The 21,965-nt window shown below is 43.2% G+C and overlaps 1 protein-coding gene and 1 long non-coding RNA gene across 2 annotated transcripts in view; one reads left to right on the top strand and one right to left on the bottom strand.

Moving 5' to 3' along the window:
• Positions 1-19,146, bottom strand: part of KCNK1 (potassium two pore domain channel subfamily K member 1) — a 66,517-nt gene extending 47,371 nt beyond the window's left edge. The window contains exon 1 of the mRNA XM_069571567.1: positions 18,457-19,146. Within this exon, the coding sequence (XP_069427668.1) occupies positions 18,457-18,811 (355 nt within the window). The 5' untranslated portion in view covers positions 18,812-19,146. The remainder of the gene's footprint in view (positions 1-18,456) is intronic.
• On the top strand, positions 17,536-20,826 carry LOC138429976 (uncharacterized). Its single transcript, XR_011252937.1, has 2 exons — positions 17,536-19,694; positions 20,654-20,826. It is a non-coding gene; the product is annotated as an uncharacterized lncRNA (long non-coding RNA).
• The last annotated feature ends 1,139 nt before the right edge of the window (positions 20,827-21,965 follow it).

Below are 21,965 nucleotides of genomic sequence, written 5' to 3'. Positions count from 1 at the left end.
CTCCAGTCACAGTGGTCTCCAACATGGGGACCTGGTCCTGAAACAGTTCGCCATGCTGTATAATGCCCTCCCACCTCCTTCAGCTCTTTACTCAAATGCTATCTCCTCGGTAAGGCTTTGTTTGGCTTCCTCACAAACAAGACCCCCTTTCCTAGACCACAGTCCGCCTCGAGCACGCACTAATGCACTCTCCCTGCACCCTGGTCTCCTCTGCTGCAGGGTGGCTCTCCTCGGATTTCCCCACAGGAAGTGCTATGTATTTTAGTTATCTTGTTTCCTGCATTTCTCCCCCTGCTAGACAGACACATCTAGGAAGGCAAGATCCCCAATGCAGGAGATGTGGATTTGATCCCTGGTCGGGGAACTAAGATCCCACACGCAGCGGGGCAACTAAGCCCATGTTCCAACTAGAGTAAGCTTGAGAGCTGCAACCAAGACCTAGCACAGCCACAAAAAAAAAAAAAAAAAAAAACCCAAGAAACAAAAGACTCTGGGTGAAGAATCCCCTTGTCTTTCCTATAGATAAGCTAAGGCCCTCCACAGGGCACTGAGTAGACATAAGATACAGTATTATAATAGGTACAGTATTACAACTCTCAATTTTTAGATGGTGTAAAACTTTTCAGTCAACAATATGAATAACTTCAAAAGTTATTAAAGCACTTTGGGACTCTGTTTCCCCATTAAGGCAACAAGATTATATCTAAGGTCTCTTGAAACATCTTCAGAACCTTCCTCATTTTCCAGAAGAGGAAACAGGCTCTGATGCGTGAGGAAGTGTGCCTTAAATTGCACATGCTTCTGCTAAGTCACTGTAGCCTGCCAGGCTCCTCTGTCCATGGGAGTCCCCAGGCAAAAATACTGGAGCGGGCTTCTCAGGACTTACTGAGGCTGGGATGCAAAGGAGACTGAGAATGTGCTTATCCTCAAGACGGCTCTTGGGGGAGGTCAGACAGGAAAACAAATGATGTCAATACCAGGTGGTAAGCGCTGTAACAGAAGAATGGAAGGTTCAGATAGCTAGCGGGAAGCTGCTATATATATGCAGCGCAGGAAGCTCAGCTGGGTGCTCTGTGATGACCTAAGGGGACGGCATGGAGGTCCAAGGGGGAGGGGATATATGTATACATACAGCTGATTCACTTGGCCGTACAGCAGAAATTAACACAACATTGTAAGGCAGTTATACTCCAGTTTTTAAAAAAGGATATATTTTCCCATATGTAAATTATACCTCCACTAACCTAGATAGCATATTCAAAAGCAGACACATTACTTTGCCGACTAAGGTCCGTCTAGTCAAGGCTATGGTTTTTCCTGTGGTCATGTATGGATGTGAGAGTTGGACTGTGAAGAAGGCTGAGCACTGAAGAATTGATGCTTTTGAACTGTGGTGTTGGAGAAGACTCTTGAGGGTCCCTTGGACTGCAAGGAGATCCAACCAGTCCATTCTAAAGGAGATCAGCCCTGGGATTTCTTTGGAAGGAATGATGCTAAAGCTGAAACTCCAGTACTTTGGCCACCTCATGCGAAGAGTTGACTCATTGGAAAAGACTCTGATGCTGGGAGGGATTGGGGACAGAAGGAGAAGGGGACGACAGAGGATGAGATGGCTGGATGGCATCACTGACTCGATGGACGTGAGTCTGAGTGAACTCCGGGAGTTGGTGATGGACAGGGAGGCCTGGCGTGCTGAGATTCATGGGGTCGCAATGAGTTGGACACGGCTGAGCGACTGAACTGAACTGAACTGAACTGATCCTGACTTAAATGATTAAAGAAATTTATCGGAAAAGAGCAAGTAGAAACCCAGGAGAGTAAAGCAAAAATATGGTATCTTTTTAGAAAACTACAGTTTTTATTTGTTGAAAATGTGGAACAGGTAATCTGACAACCTCCCCCCCTTCTCCATTTTAGCCTCAGGTTAGGAGCATAGCCCTGCCCTGACACAGAGTGGCCACCAACTCTAAGGACAAGGAGTCCATCCCGAAGAAACAAAGAAAGTCAGAGCACCAACTGAGTCCCAGAGAGGAAAAGAAACATCATAGGGTGAAGAAGACACCTTCACAGCTGCCTGCTTTTCAAAAGAGAGAGAGCCTTTGTCTCCCGCCAGTAACAGGCAGTGTGATGACACAGCAGTCAACGGAGAAGCAAAGCGGCTCAGTATTTCATGTATTTGGCCACAGCTGGGATCAGATAATGTCTCTTGAGGACAAAATCTAGCCTGGGACACTCGGGGAGAGACACTCAGCCAAGGGGAGAGTACAGCGTGGATGATTCGTTTCTATGCTTGAAACCACATTGTAGTGAGTCGACCTATGTGAAGTGGACGTTGTTATGGGTCCAAACAGTTCAGCATCAGCAACTCCACTTGCTTCAACCGTCCAGCACACTCCTCCTCCACACACAACAGGTGCACTGCCCCAGCTGTCATCTGAAAAGTGGCTCCATAAAACTACTTGCCCTAACATGCATCAGACTTCCGCCGAGGCTCCTGGGAAAACTGAAGATTGTATTCTTCACAAGACATACAGTTATGTCATAAAAGCAACACATCATTTCTTTGAAGATACTGTCATTTATAACCATAATAGTATGTCACAGGTGTCATAAAATAGGTACAGATAACAGCATATTTATAGTCTTGAAAAAAAATACTAAAGGACTGATGTTCTGTAGACAGGTCTGAGTTTACACATTAAACACTGGTATCTACTCTTTGATCATCACTGGGAAATAGTTCTAAAATTTATCACACGCATCTCTGCTTTCTTAAGCATGTTGTAGTATTGCTCCTGAGATTTCAATAATCAACTCAATATATTTCAGTTCTATCAACTACGAGATTGTGTTCTATAATACAACAAGGATGTCCAAACCAAGCATATGAAAACGTTGGCCACAATACTAAGGACGTTAAAAGTTATTTCTGAGGGAGAACAAGATGGTGGAGGAGTAGGTGAACGTGGAGTACATCTCTCCACGGATACATCAGGAGTAAACCTTCAGACACAGAAGTGCATGCAGAACACCAGCTGAGAGCAGACAGGAGTACCTGACCAGTGGAAAGAATACATAGAACCACGCAAAACTCAGTAGGAGGAAGGAACTGGGGGAGAAACAGGAGTGTTAGGAGGACCGGACCTGCCCTCGGCGGGTGGGGGAATGGAAGCAGGGGTCTGACCTCCACATCGGGCCAACTGGTCTGAGTCAGAGGAGGAACATTCAAAGCTCAGAGTGAAACAGCTGATCTGTGGCAGCCTAAATGGAATGAGAATCAGACAGTCCTCCGCAGCCATACATACACCGGACAGGGATGCAGGTCCCCTGGAAGGCACAAGGGCTGGGAGCTGGAGTTTAGTGATTGTGGAGCAATCCCAGGGCGAGCGCTGCTGTTGACTGCAGAGAGACAGATGGAGGGGATGTGAGGGAGGAGACAGCGGTGGGAAATGCCTGTGGAGGAAAGCCAGGCAGCCATGGAAGCCAGGCGATACTGCTGAGTCACGAGCTACCACCACAGCCTCTCTCTCCCCACATGCTAGCACTGAACTGCAGAGCAGGACCCCAGCCAGGCTGCCCCTTTAAGTGCCTGATGCGCCGAACAACAGAGAAGGACCGCAGGCAAGGGAGCCCCCTAAGTGTCTGAATAGGGGGTAGCTACAGAGAAAGACTGGCCAAAGAGGCCTTCTGATCGCCAGCTACAAGAGGGTCAAAAAAAGGGCCATAACTCCTGCAGCGGAGGCAGTCCATGTCCCTGCACACTTCGCACCGCCAGGGTCCCTGCAGGCCAAGCAGCTGCACCACCTTCATGCAGAGCTGCCACAGGCAACAAAGAAAAACCTTGTGTCTATGCTCACAGGGTTGCTTCGGTCGTGTCCAACTCTTTCCAACCCTGTAGACTGTGGCCTGCCAGGCTTCTCTGTCAGGGGTTTTCTCCAGGCAAGAATACTGGAGTGCACTGGCCAATACTGGTTGCCATACCCTTCTAGAACACTATTATTTCCTGCTGCCATAGCTGCCAACACCCCTGAGTACCTGGTGCTGCCAGAACCCCTGCAACCCAACCAGCTGCACCACCTCCACACCTGGCCCTCACAGGGGCAAATCCAAGGCCTCCAAGGCAGCCTCAGGCACAAACTCCAGTGGATGACCCACATGTAGAGGTGGAAATAAAACCACAATTGAAACCCAGGTGCAGTGTGGCTAAGGAAGAAGACCCAAAACCCTCCCACCAGCTGTACAAGCTGCAGATTAAATCCATACAATCAACTAGGCAGACTCTGTGTCTACGGAATATATAAAAGGCCATTGAGAGCTCCCACAAAAGAAAATGCACTAGTTCTGATAGCTGTGGACATTGGAGGCAAGAACACACAGGAGTAAGACCAGACTAGAATCTGAGCTGCCCCCACAGCAAGTCCAGAGATCACAGTTTTGGAGGGCATCCTAGGGAGGTGAGGTGGACTGTGACTCCCAGCGAGGGGAAGGACCCTGATAGCAGTGACTCAAGAAAAATATTTACTATTCTTATGTTTGTACTTGTTCTGTAGATTCTTTTGGATTTTTTCTTTTTTTTCCCCCTCTGTTGTAGTTGTCGATTTTCTTGGCACTATGAAATCTAATTGAACTTTTGCACCTTTTTTTTCCCCCCACATTTTTTTATTGTAGTTATAAAACTCTGCCTCTGTGTTGGGCTTTTGCAGCTCTGTGGAGTTTTCCTATTTTTTTTTTTCTTTTCTTTCTCTTTTTTTAAGTTTTAAACCTCTTATTATTTTTTCTATATTCCTTTGTTTGCTTTTCCTACTATTCTTTCCCACTTGCAGCTAACATTTAATGTATATAAACTTTCTTTATCTACTTCTGTTTAACTTTGCACATATATTTTTCCTTTCTTTTCTTTCTTTGCTTTCCTCTTAACATATTTGTCAGTTTTATTTTCATGGTTTTATTCCCCACTTGGCACCTTGCTTTAGTTTTGTTCTCCACTTTGTGCTTTAGTTAGTTTTGTTCTTAACTGGTAGATATAATTTTTGGTTTCCCTTGTTTGCTGGGTCAATCTATTATACTTTATTTTTGTTGGACTGTTTTGATTTTGCTTATGGGTGTACATGTATATGTGTATATTCAGATACAATTTTTATTGTTGTTATAAACATCTGCCCCTATGTTGGGCTTTTGCAGTTCTGTGGAGTTTTCCTTTTTTTAATTTTAATTTTTAAAAGTCTATTATATTTTTTCTACATTTTATTCCTTTGTTCACCTTTCCTACTGTACTTTTCCCCTTGCAGTTAATCTTTAATGTACATAAATCTTCTTCTACCTCTATTTAACTTTGCATATGTATTCTTTCTCTCTTTTCATTCTTTCCTTTCCTCTCAACATATTTGTTAGTTTTGTTTTCATTGCTTTATTCCCCACTTGGCACTTTGGTTTATTTTCGTTTTCTGATTTGTGCTTTAGTTAGTTTTGTTCTTAACTGGTAGATGTGATTTTTGATTTCTCTGTTCGATGCATCAATCTACTGTACTTTATTTTTGTTGGACTGTTTTGACTTTGCTTATGGGTGTATATGCGTATATTCCCTTATTTTAATTACTATTTGCCTGATTTTGTAACTGCCATTTGTCTGAGGTTCATCTTTAGTTTCTCATTTTGGGGTATTTGTTTTAATCTCACTTAATGCCATAATAAACCACTTGTGGAATCTTCGATCCTGACCAGAGATCAAGTCCTGAGCCTTTGGACTGGGAGCACTGACTCCAAGATCCTAGACTGCCAGAGAACTAACCCTAGGGAGTATCAAATAGTGAGAACTCAGACAAAGGAAACCACGTGAATACAAGACCTGGCATCACCCAACCACCAGTAGCACCCAGGCAGGATGCCTCATCTAAACAACAAACAAAACAAAAATACAGACCCAACCATCAGCAGACAGGATTACCACCTCACTCAGCCTTGCCCATCAGAGGAAAAGCAAACAAACAAACTCAGCACAAATCTCACCCTATAGGAAGCTTCCATAAACCACTGGACCAACTTTAGGAGGGCAAAAACCAAAAGAAAGTAAGAATTTAACCTAGAAGCCTGGGAAAAGGAGACCTCAAACACAATAAGTTAAAAAAAAAAAAAAATATATATATATATATATAACGAAAAGGCAGAGAAATATTACACAAATGAAGGAACAAACTAGAAACACAGAAGTCCAAATAAATGAAGAGGAAATAGGGAAACTACCTGAAAAAGAATTCAGAATCATGGTACTGAAGATGATCGAAAACAAAATGGAGAATATACAAGAATCAATTAACAAAGACCAAGAAGAATTAAAGAATAAACATACAGGGACAAACAACACAATTACTGAAATTAAAAATACTCTGGAAGGAATTAATAGCAGAATATCTGAAGCAGAAAAACAAATCAGTGAGCTGGAAATAAAATGGTGGAAATAACTTCTGAAGAGCAGAATAAAGTAAAAAGAATGAAAAGAACTGAGGACAGTCTCAGAGACTTCTGGGACAATATCAAATGCACCAACCTTCGAATTACGTATGAAAAAATTCTGGGGTATGAGAAAAGGGTATGAGAAAAAAAAAAGGGTATTAGATTATAGTTGAAAATTTCCCCAGTCAAGTCCAAGAGGTGCAAAAGCTCCCATACAGGGTAAGAACAAGGAGAAACACGCCAAGGTACATACTAATCAAACTAACAAAGACTAAATGCAAAGAAAGAATACTAAAGGCAGAAGGGAAAAGCAACAAGTAACATATAAGGGAAACTCCATACGTGTAACAGCTGATCTTTCAGCAGAAACACTGCAGGCCAGAAGGGAATGGCAGGATATATTTAAACCACTGAAAGGGAATAATCTACAACTAAGATTACTGTACCCGTCAAAGATCTCATTCGAAATTGATGGAGAAATCAAAAGCTTGCCAGACAAGCAAACGTTAAGAGAACTCAGTACCACCAAACCAGCTTTACAACAAATGTTAAAGGGACTTATATACCCAAGAAATACAAGAGAAGGAAAAAGATCTACAAAATCAACCCCAAACAATTAAGAAAATGGCAACAGGAACATATATATCAATAATTACCTTAAATGTAAATGGATTAGATGCTCCAACCAAAAGACACAGACTGGTTGAATGGATACAAACAAAAAAGATCCATATATACGCTGTCTACAAGAAACCCACTTCAGACCTAAAGATACATATAGGCTGAAAGTGAGAGGATGGAAAAATATATTCCATGCAAATGGGAAGCAAAAGAAAGTTGGAGTAGCAATCCTCATATCAGACAAAATAGACCTTAAAAAAGATTATCAGAGATAAGGAAGGACACTATATAATGGTCAAGGGATCAGTCCAAGAGGGAGGCATAGCAATTGTAAATATCTATCCAACACAAGAGCACCTCAATACATAAGACAAACACTAAGAGATATAAAGGGAGAAACTGAAAGTAACACAAAAATAGTAGGTGACATTAACACCCCACTCACACTAACGGACAGATCATCAAAACAGAAAATGAATAAGGAAACACAAGTCTTAAATGATACATTAGATGAGATGGATCTCATTGATATCTTCAGGACATTCCCCCCAAATGCAGAAGAATACACTTTCTCAAATGCACATGGAACTTTCTCAAAGACCACATCCTAGGTCACAAATCAAATCTCAGTAAATTTAAGAAAGTTGAAATCATATCAAGCATCTTCTCCAACCACAACGCTTTGAGACTAGATATCAATTACTAGAAAAAATTGTAAGAAACACAAACTCATGGAGATTAAACAATACGTTTCTAAATAACCAACAGGTTACTGAAGAAATCAAAAGGGAAATCAAAAACTTTCTAGAAACAAATGACAAAGAAAATACGATAACTCAAAACCTATGGGATGCAGCAAAAGCAGTTCTAGGAAGTTTACAGCAATACAATCCTACCCCGAGAAACAAGAAAAACATTGAACAGACAACCTAACCTTACACCTAAAACGACTGGAAGAAGAACAGAAAGCCCCAAAATTAGTAGAAGGAAAGAAATCATGAAGATCCGAGCACAAATAAAAGGAAAGGAAATGAAAGAAACAATAGTAAAGATTAATAAAACTAAAAGTGGTTCTTTAAGAAGATAAACAAAATTGGCAAACCTTTAACCAGAGTCATCAGGAACAAAAGAGAGAAGAATCAAATCAACAAAATTAGAAATGAAAAAGGCGAGGTTACAACAGACAATGCAGAAATACAAAGGATTATAAGAGGCTATTATGAACAACTATATGGCGATAAAACGGATAACCTGGAAGAAATGGACAGATTCTTAGAAAAATTCAATCTTCCAAGAATGAATCAGGAAGAAACAGAAATTATGAAAAACCTAATTACAAGCACTGAAATTGAAGCTGTGATTTTAAAAAAATCTCCCAAGGAGCAAAAGCCCAGGATCAGATGGCTTCACAGGAGAATTATATCAAAGATTCAGAGAAGAGCAAATGCCTATCCTTCTAAAACTCTTTCAAAAAATTACAGAGGAAGGAACATTTCCAAACTCATTCTACGAGGCCACCATCACCCTGATACCAAAACCAAAGACAACACAAGCAAAGAAAACTGCAGGCCAATATCAATGTTGAACATAGATGCAAAAATCCTGAATAAAATTTGAGCAAACAGAATTCAGCAACACTTCAAAAAGCTCATACATCATGATCAAGTTGGGTTTATTCCAGGGATGCAAGGATTATTCAACATATGCAAATCAATCAATGTGATACACCATATTAACAAACTGAAAGATAAAAACCATATGATCATCTCAACAGATGCAGAAAAAGCCTTTGACAAAATTCAGCACCCATTTATGATTAAAACTCTTTAAAAAAATGGGCATAGAAGGAATCTACCTCAACATAATAAAAGCCATAGATGATAAGCCTACAGCAATTATTCTCAATGGTGAAAAACTGAACACATTCCCCCTAAGATCAGGAAGAAGACAAAGGTTTCCACTTTTATTATTATTTTATTACTATTATTCAACATAGTTCTGGAAGTCCTAGCTACAACAATCAGAGAAGAAAAAGAAACAAAAGGAATCCAGATTGGACAAGAAGAAGTAAAGCTCTCACTATTTGCAGATGACATGACACTGTACATAGAAAACCCTAAAGATAGTATCAGAAAATTACTAGAGCTAATCAGTGAATTTTAAAAAGTTATAGGATGCAAAATCAATACACAGAAATCACTTTCATTTCTATATACTAAGAAAGAAATACCAGAAAGATTAAGAAAATTAAAGACTCAATCCCATTCACCACTGTAACAAAAAGAATTAAATATATAGGAATAAACTTACCTCCGGAGACAAGAGAACTGTACACAGAAAATTATAAGACACTAATGAAAAAAATCTAAGACAACATAAACAGATGGAGACATATTCCACGTCCCTGGGTAGAAAGAATCAATATGGTGAAAATGACTATACTACCAAACACAATCTATAAATTCAATGTGACCCCTATCAAATTACCAATGACATTTTTCACAGAACTAGAACAAAAAATTTCACAATTCATATGGAAACACAGAAGACCCAGAATAGCCAAAGCAGTCTTGAGAAAAAAGAATGGAGCTGGAGGAATCATCCTTCCTGACTTCAGATGATACTACAAAGCTACAGTCATCAAGACAGTATGGTACTGGCACAAAAACAGAAACATAGACCAATGGAACAAGATAGAAAGCCCAGAAATAAACCCATGCACCTATGGGTACCTTATTTTTGACGAAGGAGGCAAAAGCAGCCTCTTGAGCAAAGACAGCCTCTTCAATAAATGGTGCTGGAAAAACTGAACAGCTACATGTAAAAGAATGAAATTAGAACACTTTCTAATAGCGTACACAAAGATAAACTCAAAACGGATTAAAGACCTAAATGTAAGACCAGAAACTATAAAACTCTCAGAGGAATACACAGGCAGAACACTTGCTGACACAAATCAAAGCAAGATCCTCTACGATCCACCTCCTAGAGTAATGTAAATAAAAACAAAAGTAAACAAGTGGGACCTGATTAAACTTAAAAGCTTTTGCATAACAAAGGGAACTATACGCAAGGCGAAACAACAACCCTCAGAATGGGAGAAAATAATAGCAAATGAAACAACTGACAAAGGATTAATTTCCAAAATATACAAGCAGTTTATACAACTCAATGACAGACAAACAAACAACCCAATCACAAAGTGGGAAAAAGACCTAAACAGACACTTCTCCAAAGAAGACACACAGATGGCTAACAAACACATGAGAAGATGCTCAACATTGCTCATTATTAGAGAATGCAAATCAAAACCACAATGTGATATCACCTCACCCTGGTCAGCATGGCCCTCATCAAAAAGTCTACAAACAGTAAATGCTGGACAGGGTGTGGAGAAAAGGGAAAGCTCTTGCACTGTTGGTGGGAATGAAAATTGATACAGCCACTATGGAAGACATTATAGAGATTCCTTAAAAAACTAGGGATAAAACCACCGTATGACCCAGCAATCCCACTCCTAGGCATATACCCTGAGGAAACCAAAACTGAAAAAGACACATGTATCCCACTATTCACTGCAGCACTATTTCCAACAGCTAGAACATGGAAGCAACCTAGATGTCCATCAACAGATGAATGGGTAAAAAAGTTGTGGTACATATAAGAAACACATTTGAGTCAGTTCTAGTGAGGTGGATGAACATAGAACCTATTATACAGAGTGAAGTGAGTCAGAAAGAGAAAGATAAATATCATATTCTAACGCATATATACAGAATCTAGAAAAATGGTCCTGAAGAATTTACTTACAGGGCAGCAGTGGAAAAACGGACAAAGAGAATAGACTTGAGGACTTGGGGAGAGGGGAGGAGAGGGTGAGATGTATGGAAAAAGTAACCTGGAAATTTACATTACCATATGGAAAATAGATAGCCAATGGGAATTTGTTGTATGGCTCAGGAAACTCAAACAGGGGCTCTGTATCAAGCTAGAGGAGTAGGATTGGGATGCAAGTTCAAAAGGGAGTGGGTGTATGTATACCTATCGCTGATTCATGTTGAGGCTTGACAGAAAACAACAAAATTCTGTACAGCAATTATCCTTCAATAAAAAGATAAGTTTAAAAAAATTATCTTTGTACTCCTGTATCTGTACTGTTCAGTCACTAAGTCATGTCCAATACATTGCAATCCCATAGACTGTAGCACTGCAGGCTTACCTGTCCTTCACTATCTCCCAGAGTTTGCTCAAACTCATGTCCATTGAGCTGGTGATGTGATCCAACCATCTCATCCTCTGTTGTCCCCTTCTCCTGCCCTTGACCTTTCCCAGCATCAGGGTCTTTTCCAATGAGTCAGCTCTTCACAACAGGTGGCCAAAGTATTGGAGCTTCAGCTTTAGTCCTCCCAGCGAATATTCAAGGTTGATTTCCTCATGGGAGGGGTGTTATTTCTGTTTATGGAACTAAACAATAATTACCTGAGTAATTCTATATCAGTTTGCTCAGGCCTCCACAACAAAGTACCACAGACTGGGTGATTTTAACCAAGAAATGTATTTGCTCCCAGTTCTGTCCCTAGTGGCTCAAACGGTAAAGCAATGCAGGAGACCTGGGTTCAATCCCTGGGTTGGGAAGATCCCCTGGAGAAGGAAATGGCAGCCCCCTCCAGTATTCTTGCCTGGAAAATCCCATGGACCGCGGAGCCTCGTAGGCTACCGTCCATCGTGTCGTCGCTAAGAGTAGGACACGACTGAGCGACTTCACTTTCACTTTTTCTAAGGGCTGGAAGTGCAAGATCAAAGGGTCTACAAAGTTGGTTTCTTCTGAGGCCTCTTCCCTCAGCTTATAGACAGCCATCTTCTCACTGGCTCCTCATTTTAACTTCATTACCTCTTTAAAGGCCCTACCTCTAAACATACATGTTGAACTATGGCGGTGATGACTTCGACTTCCAAATCTGGGGAAATCAGATGCATCTAGAAACAATCTCCTATGCCCAGATACTAGGTGTAACTCAAGTTCTTAATTCAGACATGTCTGGATTCAACAGGCCTCCCTGGTGGCTCAGATGATAAAGAATCTGCCTGCAATGTGAGCATTATTCTTGCCTAGAGAATTCCATGGACAGAGGAGCTTGGTGGGCTACAGTCCATGGGGTCCAAAGAGTGGGACACTAGATTCAAATCAAGGCCAATCACTTCTAGCTCTGTGGTCTAGTTAGAGAAGTCACTCAAGCAAAACTTCTGCCTCAGCCTCTGTAAAGTGAGGATAATGACTACACCTCATCACTTCCTGGCAATACACAGAAGGTAACACGTGGAAACACTGCCTGGCACATAGGATCCTTTTATTTTCCTGGTTTTTAAGGTATATGCCTTTTCATGACCTTTCACTTAGGCTTGCCTAGAGCTGTGCCTTTCCTTACTTTAGCTGTTATAGGCTTGAAAACCAGGTCATTTAATTTGTTAGAATTAGTATAAAGGCTCAGAAGCAAGGCCAAAGCCTTTCCTGCAAAGAAAGAATGGAAACTTCTGCGTGTGGGATGTCGGATCTCTCTTCTGACCAGTTTACTTTCTTGTTTCTGGTGGAATTCCCTTCATTGTTGTCATTTCTTCTCTAGACACAATATATGGATTCATCACTGCAAGGAGATCCAACCAGTCCATTCTGAAGGAGATCAGCCCTGGGTATTCTTTGGAGGGAATGATGCTGAAGCTGAAACTCCAGTACTTTGGCCACCTCATGCGAAGAGTTGACTCACTGGAAAAGACTCTGATGCTGGGAGGGATTGGGGGCAGGAGGAGAAGGGGACGACAGAGGATGAGATGGCTGGATGGCATCACCGACTCGATGGAGGTGAGTCTGAGTGAACTCTGGGATTTGATGATGGACAAGGAGGCCTGGCGTGCTGCGATTCATGGGGTTGCAAAGAGTCAGACACTACTGAGCAACTGAACCGAACTGAACTGAACACATTTTAAATAAAGTAATCCCAATGTGAAGTGTAACTTTGTTACCATTAAAAAAAAGTGTCACAAGTTTGACCAAAACTAGTGACATCCTATAATAATCATGTGTTCTAGAAGCAGCTGTGGGTGGCAGTACCTAATTTAAATGTTGCAAACCACTTTAAAAAACCACAAAGAAACCTGAAGAGCTAAACTGTCTTCTAGAAAGTTTTCTAAAAATTAGTCAGGCACTTAGAACTCCTCTGACTGAACGGTTTCTTCCAAGCATTATCTTAAGCAGATGTTAGCAAACTTTCGGCAATGGCACCTCACTCCAGCACTCTTGCCTGGGAAATCCCATGGACGGAGGAGCCTAGTGGACTGCAGTCCATGGGGTCGCTAAGAGTCAGACACGACTGAGCGACTCCACTTCTACTTTTCATTTTCATGCATTGGAGAAGGAAATGGCAACCCACTCCAGTGTTCTTGCCTGGAGAATCCCAGGGACAGGGGAGCCTGGTGGGCTGCCGTCTATGGGGTCGCACAGAGTCAGACATGACTGAAGCGACTTAGTGGCAGCAGCAAACTTTCTACAAAAGTTTGGACAGTAAATATTTCAGGTCCCGCAGCCCTCTGGTTTCTGTCACAACTACTCATGGTAGAAAACAACTGTAATTCAGAAGAAAACAGGTGTGTGTCTGTGCATCAATAAAATTTGTTTATGGATGCTGAGATGTGTTTTTCATAGAACTTTAACAGATCAGGAAGTACTTTTTTCCTTTTGACTTTTTAGAAAGCTATTTGAAAATGTAAAAACCATTCTTCAGTTCAGTCGCTCAGTCTTGTCCGACTCTTTGCGACCCCATGAATTGCAGCACGCCAGGCCTTCCTGTCCATCACCAACTCCCGGAGCTCACTCAGGCTCACCTCCATCGGGTCGGTGATGCCATCCAGCCATCTCATCCTCTGTTGTCCCCTTCTCCACCTGCCCCTAATCCCTCCCAGCATCAAAGACCCCAGCATCATGGGGTCGCAAAGAGTCGGACACAACTGAGTGACTGAACTGAACTGAACTGATTCTACTCTAAAAGCTCAATTTAGTATTTGCTGTTAGTGATAATACATTTCTCCTTCTGAAAATAATCTGAAGACTAAGGATCTGTCAGGTATCTCCTATTACCTTTTCCCTCTTTCTCTTTGTGAAAAATACCAATGCTACCAACCTGGCTAAAACAAAGGCCACTGTAAAACAAGGTAAATTATGTTCCTTTTCTGAGTTCTTTAAATACAAGTTTCAAAACATCTCTTCATAAACACTGATAAGACAGCATGCTCCCAATGGCAGAAAGGGGGACTCAGCAATCGTGTGAGCCCCATGCTCACAAAGCAGCAAAGGTCATAAACTGCATTTCCATCATCCACCATCATGATAGACCCCTGTTTAGGGGAATAAATAAAGAAACAAATCCGGGACTTCCCTGATGGTCCAGTGGGTAAGAAGTTGCCTTGCAATGCAGGAGACTGGGGTTCGATCCCTGGTCAAAGAACTAAGATTCCACATGAGGAGCAACAAAACCCAAATACCGCACTACTGAGTCCATGTGCCACAACTAGAGAGTCCATGGGAAGCAGGGAAAGATCCTGCATGATGAAAAGAAGATCCCACGTGCTGCTAAGACCCTATTATCCAAATAAATAAACAAATAAACAAATAAAATTTTTAGAAAAAGAAGCAAATCATAGTAACTGACATGACAAACTCTTAAGAATGAATGAGATCAATCATCATTTTATCTGGCTACTAAAGACAACTTTAATAAAGTGACTTCTCACTCTCCAAGCATCACCTCAAGGTGTGTGCACCTTAACACATGCATGCACACAGTCATGTTAAACTCTTTGCAATCCCATGGACTGTAGCCTGCCAGGCTCCTCTGTCCATGGAATTTCCCAGGCAAGAATACTGCCATTTCCTATTCCTGGAGTTCTTCCTGACCCAAGAATGGAACCTCTGTCTGTTGCATCTCCTGCACTGGCAGGCAGATTCTTTAACGCTGTACCACCTGGGAAGTTCTAAGTGGGAAATAGCTGAGTCTAAAATAACCTGTGAGAAACGGAATTTTTCCTCCTGTAACAGTAAACGAGGACATCATCAGCCACTGCCGCCGCCGTGGAGCGTGAGCTGATGAGGAAACTCAGGACAGGAGTACAGGGTACTGGCCCGAGACAGATGAGGCACATATCGAAGCAATGATTTCCGTGAGCCCAGACTCTTCCATCTTCCCATACCTAGACAAGCACTAAATTCTTTAACCTGAGATATCATCTGGGTTTCCTTTAATTCTCAGCGTTAATCTTTTGATGTTCAAGGCCCTTGGTTGCAAAACTTCTACATAACCTGGCTCCCCCTCTCGCCTCCTCAGAGCAGTTCTCTCACGGTCGCTTGAGATGCTGTCTCCTGGGCTTGAAGTCTTAAAAATTCCCACCAAGTGAAACATAAGTCTCAACTTTTAGATTCTGAATATTTCTTAAGCCCACATCTCCTTCCCTTTGAAAAAGTGAAACTGTACTTTCTTCCATCTTCATGATTTCTACGTGGACGTTGCTATATCTTTTTTTTTTTTTAATCAAAAAGTAAAGAGATGTGACATGATTTTCTGGAAATTATTCAGAGTCTTTGGCAGAGGAGAGAATGAAAAGAATATGACTGAATTATCAATTCAAGGCTTCTTATAAACAGACCACGAAGACTTTACCCACTTATTTCCATAAATGGAAGCTTGTGCTTTCTGGGATGAGAAGGTTCTGCCATAAAATGTTCATGTTCCGTATTATGACGATGACTACCAAGAACCACATTTTTGTAACAGGAATTGTTATCATTCTGGCCAGGCCAAGAGCTGACCACACTGATTGACTGGGCAATGATAATCTCTGTGAGTTGCCATCCACTATGGGGGAAGAGTTAAAAAAAAAATTACAGCATGTCTAGGGGATGGACAAGTCATTAAGAATCTGCCTTCCAACGCAGGGGATGCAGGTTCAATCCCTGGTTAGGGAACTAAGATCCCACACGGCATGAGGCAACTACGCCCAAGTGCCTTAAAAAAGACCTAGCACAGCAAAAATAAAAAATAAATTTTTAAAATTAAAATTAAAAAAAAATCTACCTGAAGAAAAGCATAAACCACAATTCCAGCTGATTTGAGTTGCCTGGTACTTTTCTGGAAAACACTTTGCTGGTAAGGAAGTATAATGTATTGACCAAAAATCACCTGATCCTCTGCTACAAAACCAATAAACACATTGAACATCAAACATGGAAGAGGATGAGTCAATACAAAACCAGGGGATGGGTCAATACAAAACCAAGAGAAGAGTATCCTTGATTCAGAATACAGTTCTACATTTTAATAGAATTCTATCTGAATCAATAATTTCTATTTTATCAGTAACAAGAATTCATTGCTTTGCTAATTTTACAAACCAAGAGGCAATCCTTTTTCATCTAGTTTATCCTTAAGTGCTCCTTGCACTGATTTCCTAAATGAACTCTTGTTTTGCCTGAATACACACTTTCTTAGGAACCACAATGCAATTTGAATACCAATATAATAAGACATCTTTCCCCATCTTTTTTTTTTTTTTAACAAGAACTGTGGATTTTTGTAATTGCAAAAAGGGACAGCAGGGAATCTCGGGAATAATAGTCTGTTCAAGATGTAAACTAATATATTTGACATTTAACTACGTGCCCGTGATGTTGAAATTGTATATGGGCTGTCAGTGATGGAAGTGTGTTGCCCAGGAGCAGCAAACCTGTCCTTTTCCTCATAACACTGTCCTTACTCTGTTACTTAGAAAGTACTAAAAGTTACCATCATTCTCCATAATATTTACCCAACATTGTGACCCAGTTGTGGATCTTCTGCAGCTCTGTGAAACCACTTGCTTTTGCAGGGAAAAAAACGATTCCCAATTTAGCACATACTCCAAGGAAAGGCACCCTGAGTTCTGGGGAACAGAGCCAGGAAAGACAGAGAAAGCAGAACTGGTCGAGGAGGGGAGGGAGGAAAAAAAAAGCTCAAGAGGAGTGTTGGAAAAGTTAAAAAGTAAAATAACAGGTCTGCCTTAAGGCTACTTTTAAAAGTGTCTCAATGCAAACTAGAATTCTACTTCTTTTTATTGCAGGGCAAATTCAAGTCAGTTTAGTAATTCACCCCACACTTGCGAATCACTGTTTCACAGGATACCTGGATGGCTTACCATTATTCATTACCAAATAATTACCAGAACAATCAACTGGGTTTAGCCCAAGGGGATTATAAAGAAATAAACCGCGAGAGGCAGAGAGGGGGTGGGGAGAAGGAAGAGTCCGAGAAACAGAAAGCTGATTCACCTGTAAAGGTGGGGGTGGGGTGCCACACGCCCCTGGCAGGGAAATCACAAGGCTTAGGTTCCAGGACGTCGCTGGCAACTAGGAAGCCGGTGACCTTGTGGAAGCCGAGACGGACTGTTCAGAGAACTGATCTGCGCTGGATGCTCGAGGCCACTTTCCGGGGTCCAAATTCCAATGGATAACAACTCCCCTCAGGTGTCTGTGCACCAGTTAGCCATGGCTGGGACAACTCAGCCTTCGCCACCCAAAGTGGCACAGTTACGACGCCCTGAGGCGCAGGGACGGCCTTCGCCCGCCCCCAGGACACCCGCCTTTAGCGAATGTGCTGCCAGGTGAGCCGTGCGAGCCAAGTGGTGCTTGGAAGCTGAAGGGTGGCCTCGGACACGAAAAGTTGCGAAAACCAAAAACTGCTGAATCAGGGTGCCCCCATTTTGCCTGCTCACCGGGGATCGGATGCTCCTTTCCCTCACCCCTCCTCCCGCTCCGAAAAGCAATCGGATCCGCCTTTGCGCTCAAAGGTCACCTGCGAAGAGCAGAATGATGTCACTCGGCTTACCCCGAAAGGGCCCCCACATAGAAAAGAGCCGAAACACCACCGTATCATGAAAAGACAGGCTCCCTCCGGAAAGTGACCCTTCAGCGCGTTAAAGGTTCGGCAGCCCTCCCCCGCCGAGACGCGAGCGGGAGGAAGGTGAGCGCCCTCGGAGCACCCGAGAGTTTCCATCAGCCCGGGCCTCACCGCGCGGCCGCCAGGACTGCACGACTCCAAGAGGGCAGTTCGAGGTAGAGTGTCGCGAACCAAAGAAGGCAGCCCAGGGAGGGGGACCCCTGCTGCTGCCCAGGCCTAAGGTTTAGGGACCACGATCCAAGAGCTCCGGGAGGCCACCCCCAAGCTCTAAGGCCACCTCGCCGGCTTCCTGCGCCGCGGAGCCGGTCCCCCGCGAGCAGCGCCGGAGGGGCACAGGGACAGAGGGCGGAAGGGGGCGGGCGGATCGAAAGGCCGATCGGGGGTCGGGGGCGCGGGGCGGGCCTCCTACCTGTGGTGGAGAGCACGGTGCTGGCGAAGAAGAGCGCGGAGGTGAAGTCCCAGTTCCAGTTCCCCGAGGCGTTGCTGAGCACCGACACGCCGTAGTTGCTGGCCTCCAGCACCCGGCCCAGGAACTGCTCGAGCTGCGGCTCCGACAGGCACTCGTGCTCCTCCAAGAAGCGCCGCTTCAGCTTGCGCAGCTCCTGGCGCAGCAGGTCCTCATAGGGCAGCTCTACCGACGAGAAGACCACGGCGCCGAAGACCAGGTACAGCAGGTAGCCGAGCACCAGGAAGCCGAAGCACCAGGCCGAGCGGTGCCGCTCCACCAGGCGCACGCACGAGCTGCCGGCCAGGGACTGCAGCATCTTCCCCGCCGCCCGGCCGCAAGGCCCGCGCCGCACACCGGCCCGCCGCTCGCCGGATGCCCGCCGCCCCCTCGGGCCCGCCTCGCTGCACGCGCGCGCGCTCCGCCCGCAGCGCCTGCTGCCTGCGATTGGCTTGCCGCTCCGGAGAGCTTTTGCTCCCTTCTTTTCCTGTTTCCTTTCTAACAGAAAGGGCCCAGATGATGTGGCGCTGACGTGGTGACTGGCTCAGGTAACCAGAGAGTCGCCCCAAACCGCCGGGCAAACTTGGAGGCTGAGCCGGGGGCTGCGCGCGCTGCCTGGCAGCGTCCGCCCTGGGCTCCGCCCCCCGGGCCTCTGGGAGCCCCGCCCTTTCTCGCCCCGCCCCCGGGCTCCTCCAGCTACCCGCCGGGGTTCACCCACCTGGGGCACGAGAGTGCACCCGGCGGGGTGGGAGCAACGAAGGGAGGGAGTGTGCGTGGGGTACATTCATAGGCTATGCGCTGAAGGCCATTGTGTGTGTGTGTGTGTGTGTGTGTGTGGGTGCGTGTACACCTCTGGGCTGTGCGCTGTGGACCCAAGCCCCTTGTCCCCAGCTACACAGTTTCCCACCTATTCTTAATCAAAGCCACAGTTTCTACAAAGCAAGTGCTGGGATACTTTCCATCTTCTTTTACTGGCCTAAGGATTGAGCAATCTGATGACGGTGAAAATACCGGAATCCTGGAATCTCAAGGTTGGCAGGCACCTTGAACCTGAAGAGTAAGTCAGACTTTTGGACGTCACACTTCTGAATCCTAATTCTTTAAAACATGAAGAGTGAAGAAAAGTCCCAGTATGCCAACTCCCAGAAGCAACCGAGCTTTCCCAAGTGGCATTTCTTTTCACGGGAACGCCCTTACTGTGGGTGAGAGTCAAAGTCCGCCTATCGTTTTGACAAACGCCCTTTGAAGAGAGGTTTCAGGAGCTTTGAAAGAGTTTCTGTGCTCTGACTGCATGATGTGTCCTAAGAAAAAAATAACCTGGCAGGCAAAGATTTATAGACAAGGCTATATATAGATATATAAACAATGTGTATCTATATTATGTATGAAATAATGAAGAGTCGGGAACAATTGAACTATTCCAAAATAGAGGAATGGTTAAATACATTACGGTGTCTCTAAAAAAGAATGAAGTAATGCTATGTGCAGCGACATGGATGCAACCAGAGATTATCAGACTAAATGACGTGTCAGAGAAAGACAAATACCATGTGATATCACGTGCATGTGGAATCTAAAATATGACACAGATGAGCTTATCTAGAAACAGGAACAGACTCACAGAGAACAGACTTGTGGTTGCCAAGGAGGAGAGGGTGTGAGGGAGGGTTAGACTCTGAGTTTGGGATTAGCAGATGCAAACTGTTATATATAGGACGGACAAATAAGGTCCTACTGTGTGGCACAGGGAACTCCATTCAATATCCTGTGCTTAAACCATAGTGGAAAAGAATATGAAAAAGAGTATATATACGTATAACTGAATCACTTTACTATATACCAGGAACTAACACAACGTTGTAAGTCAGCTATACTTCAATAAAATAAAGTAAATAAATTATGGTATCTCTACAGCATGAAGATTATTGAAACGTAAACAATCTCATATAGAGAGTGTATACAGTCTTACGTATAGAATATCAAATATGTAAAATAGTTATATTTTATATTAGGAAACAGAACTGTCTGTATAATAGATAAATCAAACCATCCCCTAATAGTTGTCTTTGTATGACAGTGGAGTATATAGGTGACATTTATTTCTTTGACATTTTTTTATTTTTCAAATTTTCTAGAATGAACCTTTTTTTTTTTTTTTAAGCTATGTGCTACGTGACTTTTGGGATCTTAGTTCCTTGACCAGGGATTGAATTTGCACCCTTAACAATGAAAGGGCAGAGTCCTAACCACTGGACCACCAGGGAATTCCTGACAGTGGACCTATTTTTATAATTCAAAGAAACATTAAAAATAAACAAAATTATTTAGAATTCCTGTCTGCCTATTTTAAGAAATTTTAAAAAATTTAAAAATGAAAAACATTTTGTGTTCACTTAGAAATTTTCATGGAAATCTTTAACATCCTCATCAGTTTTTTTAAATTGTTATTATTGTTGTTTTTTTTGCTTCCAATAAATGAGCTTTACCTCCTACTTTACTCAGAGGATTGAAAAGATCTCTCCCCTTTACTTCTTTGTACTTCAAAATGTCTTAATCAGTGATCCACTTCTTTTCTTTCCTCTTGTTTAAAAACTAAGTCATGCCTGACTCTCTGTGGCCCCATGGAGTGTAGCCCTCCAGGCTCCTCTGTCCTCTTACCCCTGAGGAAAACAGCTCCTGCTTATTTTCAAGGTGACGTCTTTAACCCACCACTCTGAGCTCCTCAGTCTCTAGGAACCGTGATCTCCCCGGTCAGTCCCCTGCTCTTTTAGAACCCGATTCCCTCCTGGTCTACTAGCTCCTTTCTCTGCAAAATATCACCTCCAGCCTACGCTATCTTACAACATGCTCTCCAACTTGCTTTGCAATGCTTGCTCTTCCTGCCCCATTCTTCTTGATCACTGCCAGTGTGACATATCAGGGGACCTCCTTGCTCCTGAGGTCACCTTCTCCTGCAGCACACTCATTGTCCTTCTGTGTATCATGATGGCTTTTCTCCCAGTGTCATTATTTTCTTGGTTTTTGTTTCTTTGTCTTGTTTGGCCTCAATGTCTCTGCTCATGTATTTCAGACAGTCCCTGCCCCAACCTGTAACGTACTGCATGTACCTGTCCTTCAGTGCCCAGCTTAAATGCCATACCTCATCCTCAACACTGCCAGTGCCCTGAGGGGATGTGATTTCTTCCTCCTCATAAAGAAGGCTGAGCACCAGAGAATTCATGCTTTTGAACTGTGGTGTTGGAGAAGACTTTTGAGAGTCCCTTGGACGGCAAGGAAAATCAAACCAGTCAATCCTAAAGGAAATCAATTCTGAATATTTATTGGAAGGCCTGATGCTAAAGCTGAAGCTCCAATACTTTGGCCACCTTATGTGAAGAGCTGACTCATTAGAAAAGCCCCTGATGCTGGGAAAGACTGAAGGCAGGTGGAGAAGGGGACAACAGAGGATGAGATGGTTGCATGACATCACTGAC

The sequence above is a fragment of the Ovis canadensis genome, chromosome 25, assembly GCF_042477335.2.
Source record: "Ovis canadensis isolate MfBH-ARS-UI-01 breed Bighorn chromosome 25, ARS-UI_OviCan_v2, whole genome shotgun sequence".
Classification (NCBI taxonomy): Eukaryota; Metazoa; Chordata; class Mammalia; order Artiodactyla; family Bovidae; genus Ovis; species Ovis canadensis.
This window is presented reverse-complemented; position numbering and strand designations above follow the sequence as displayed.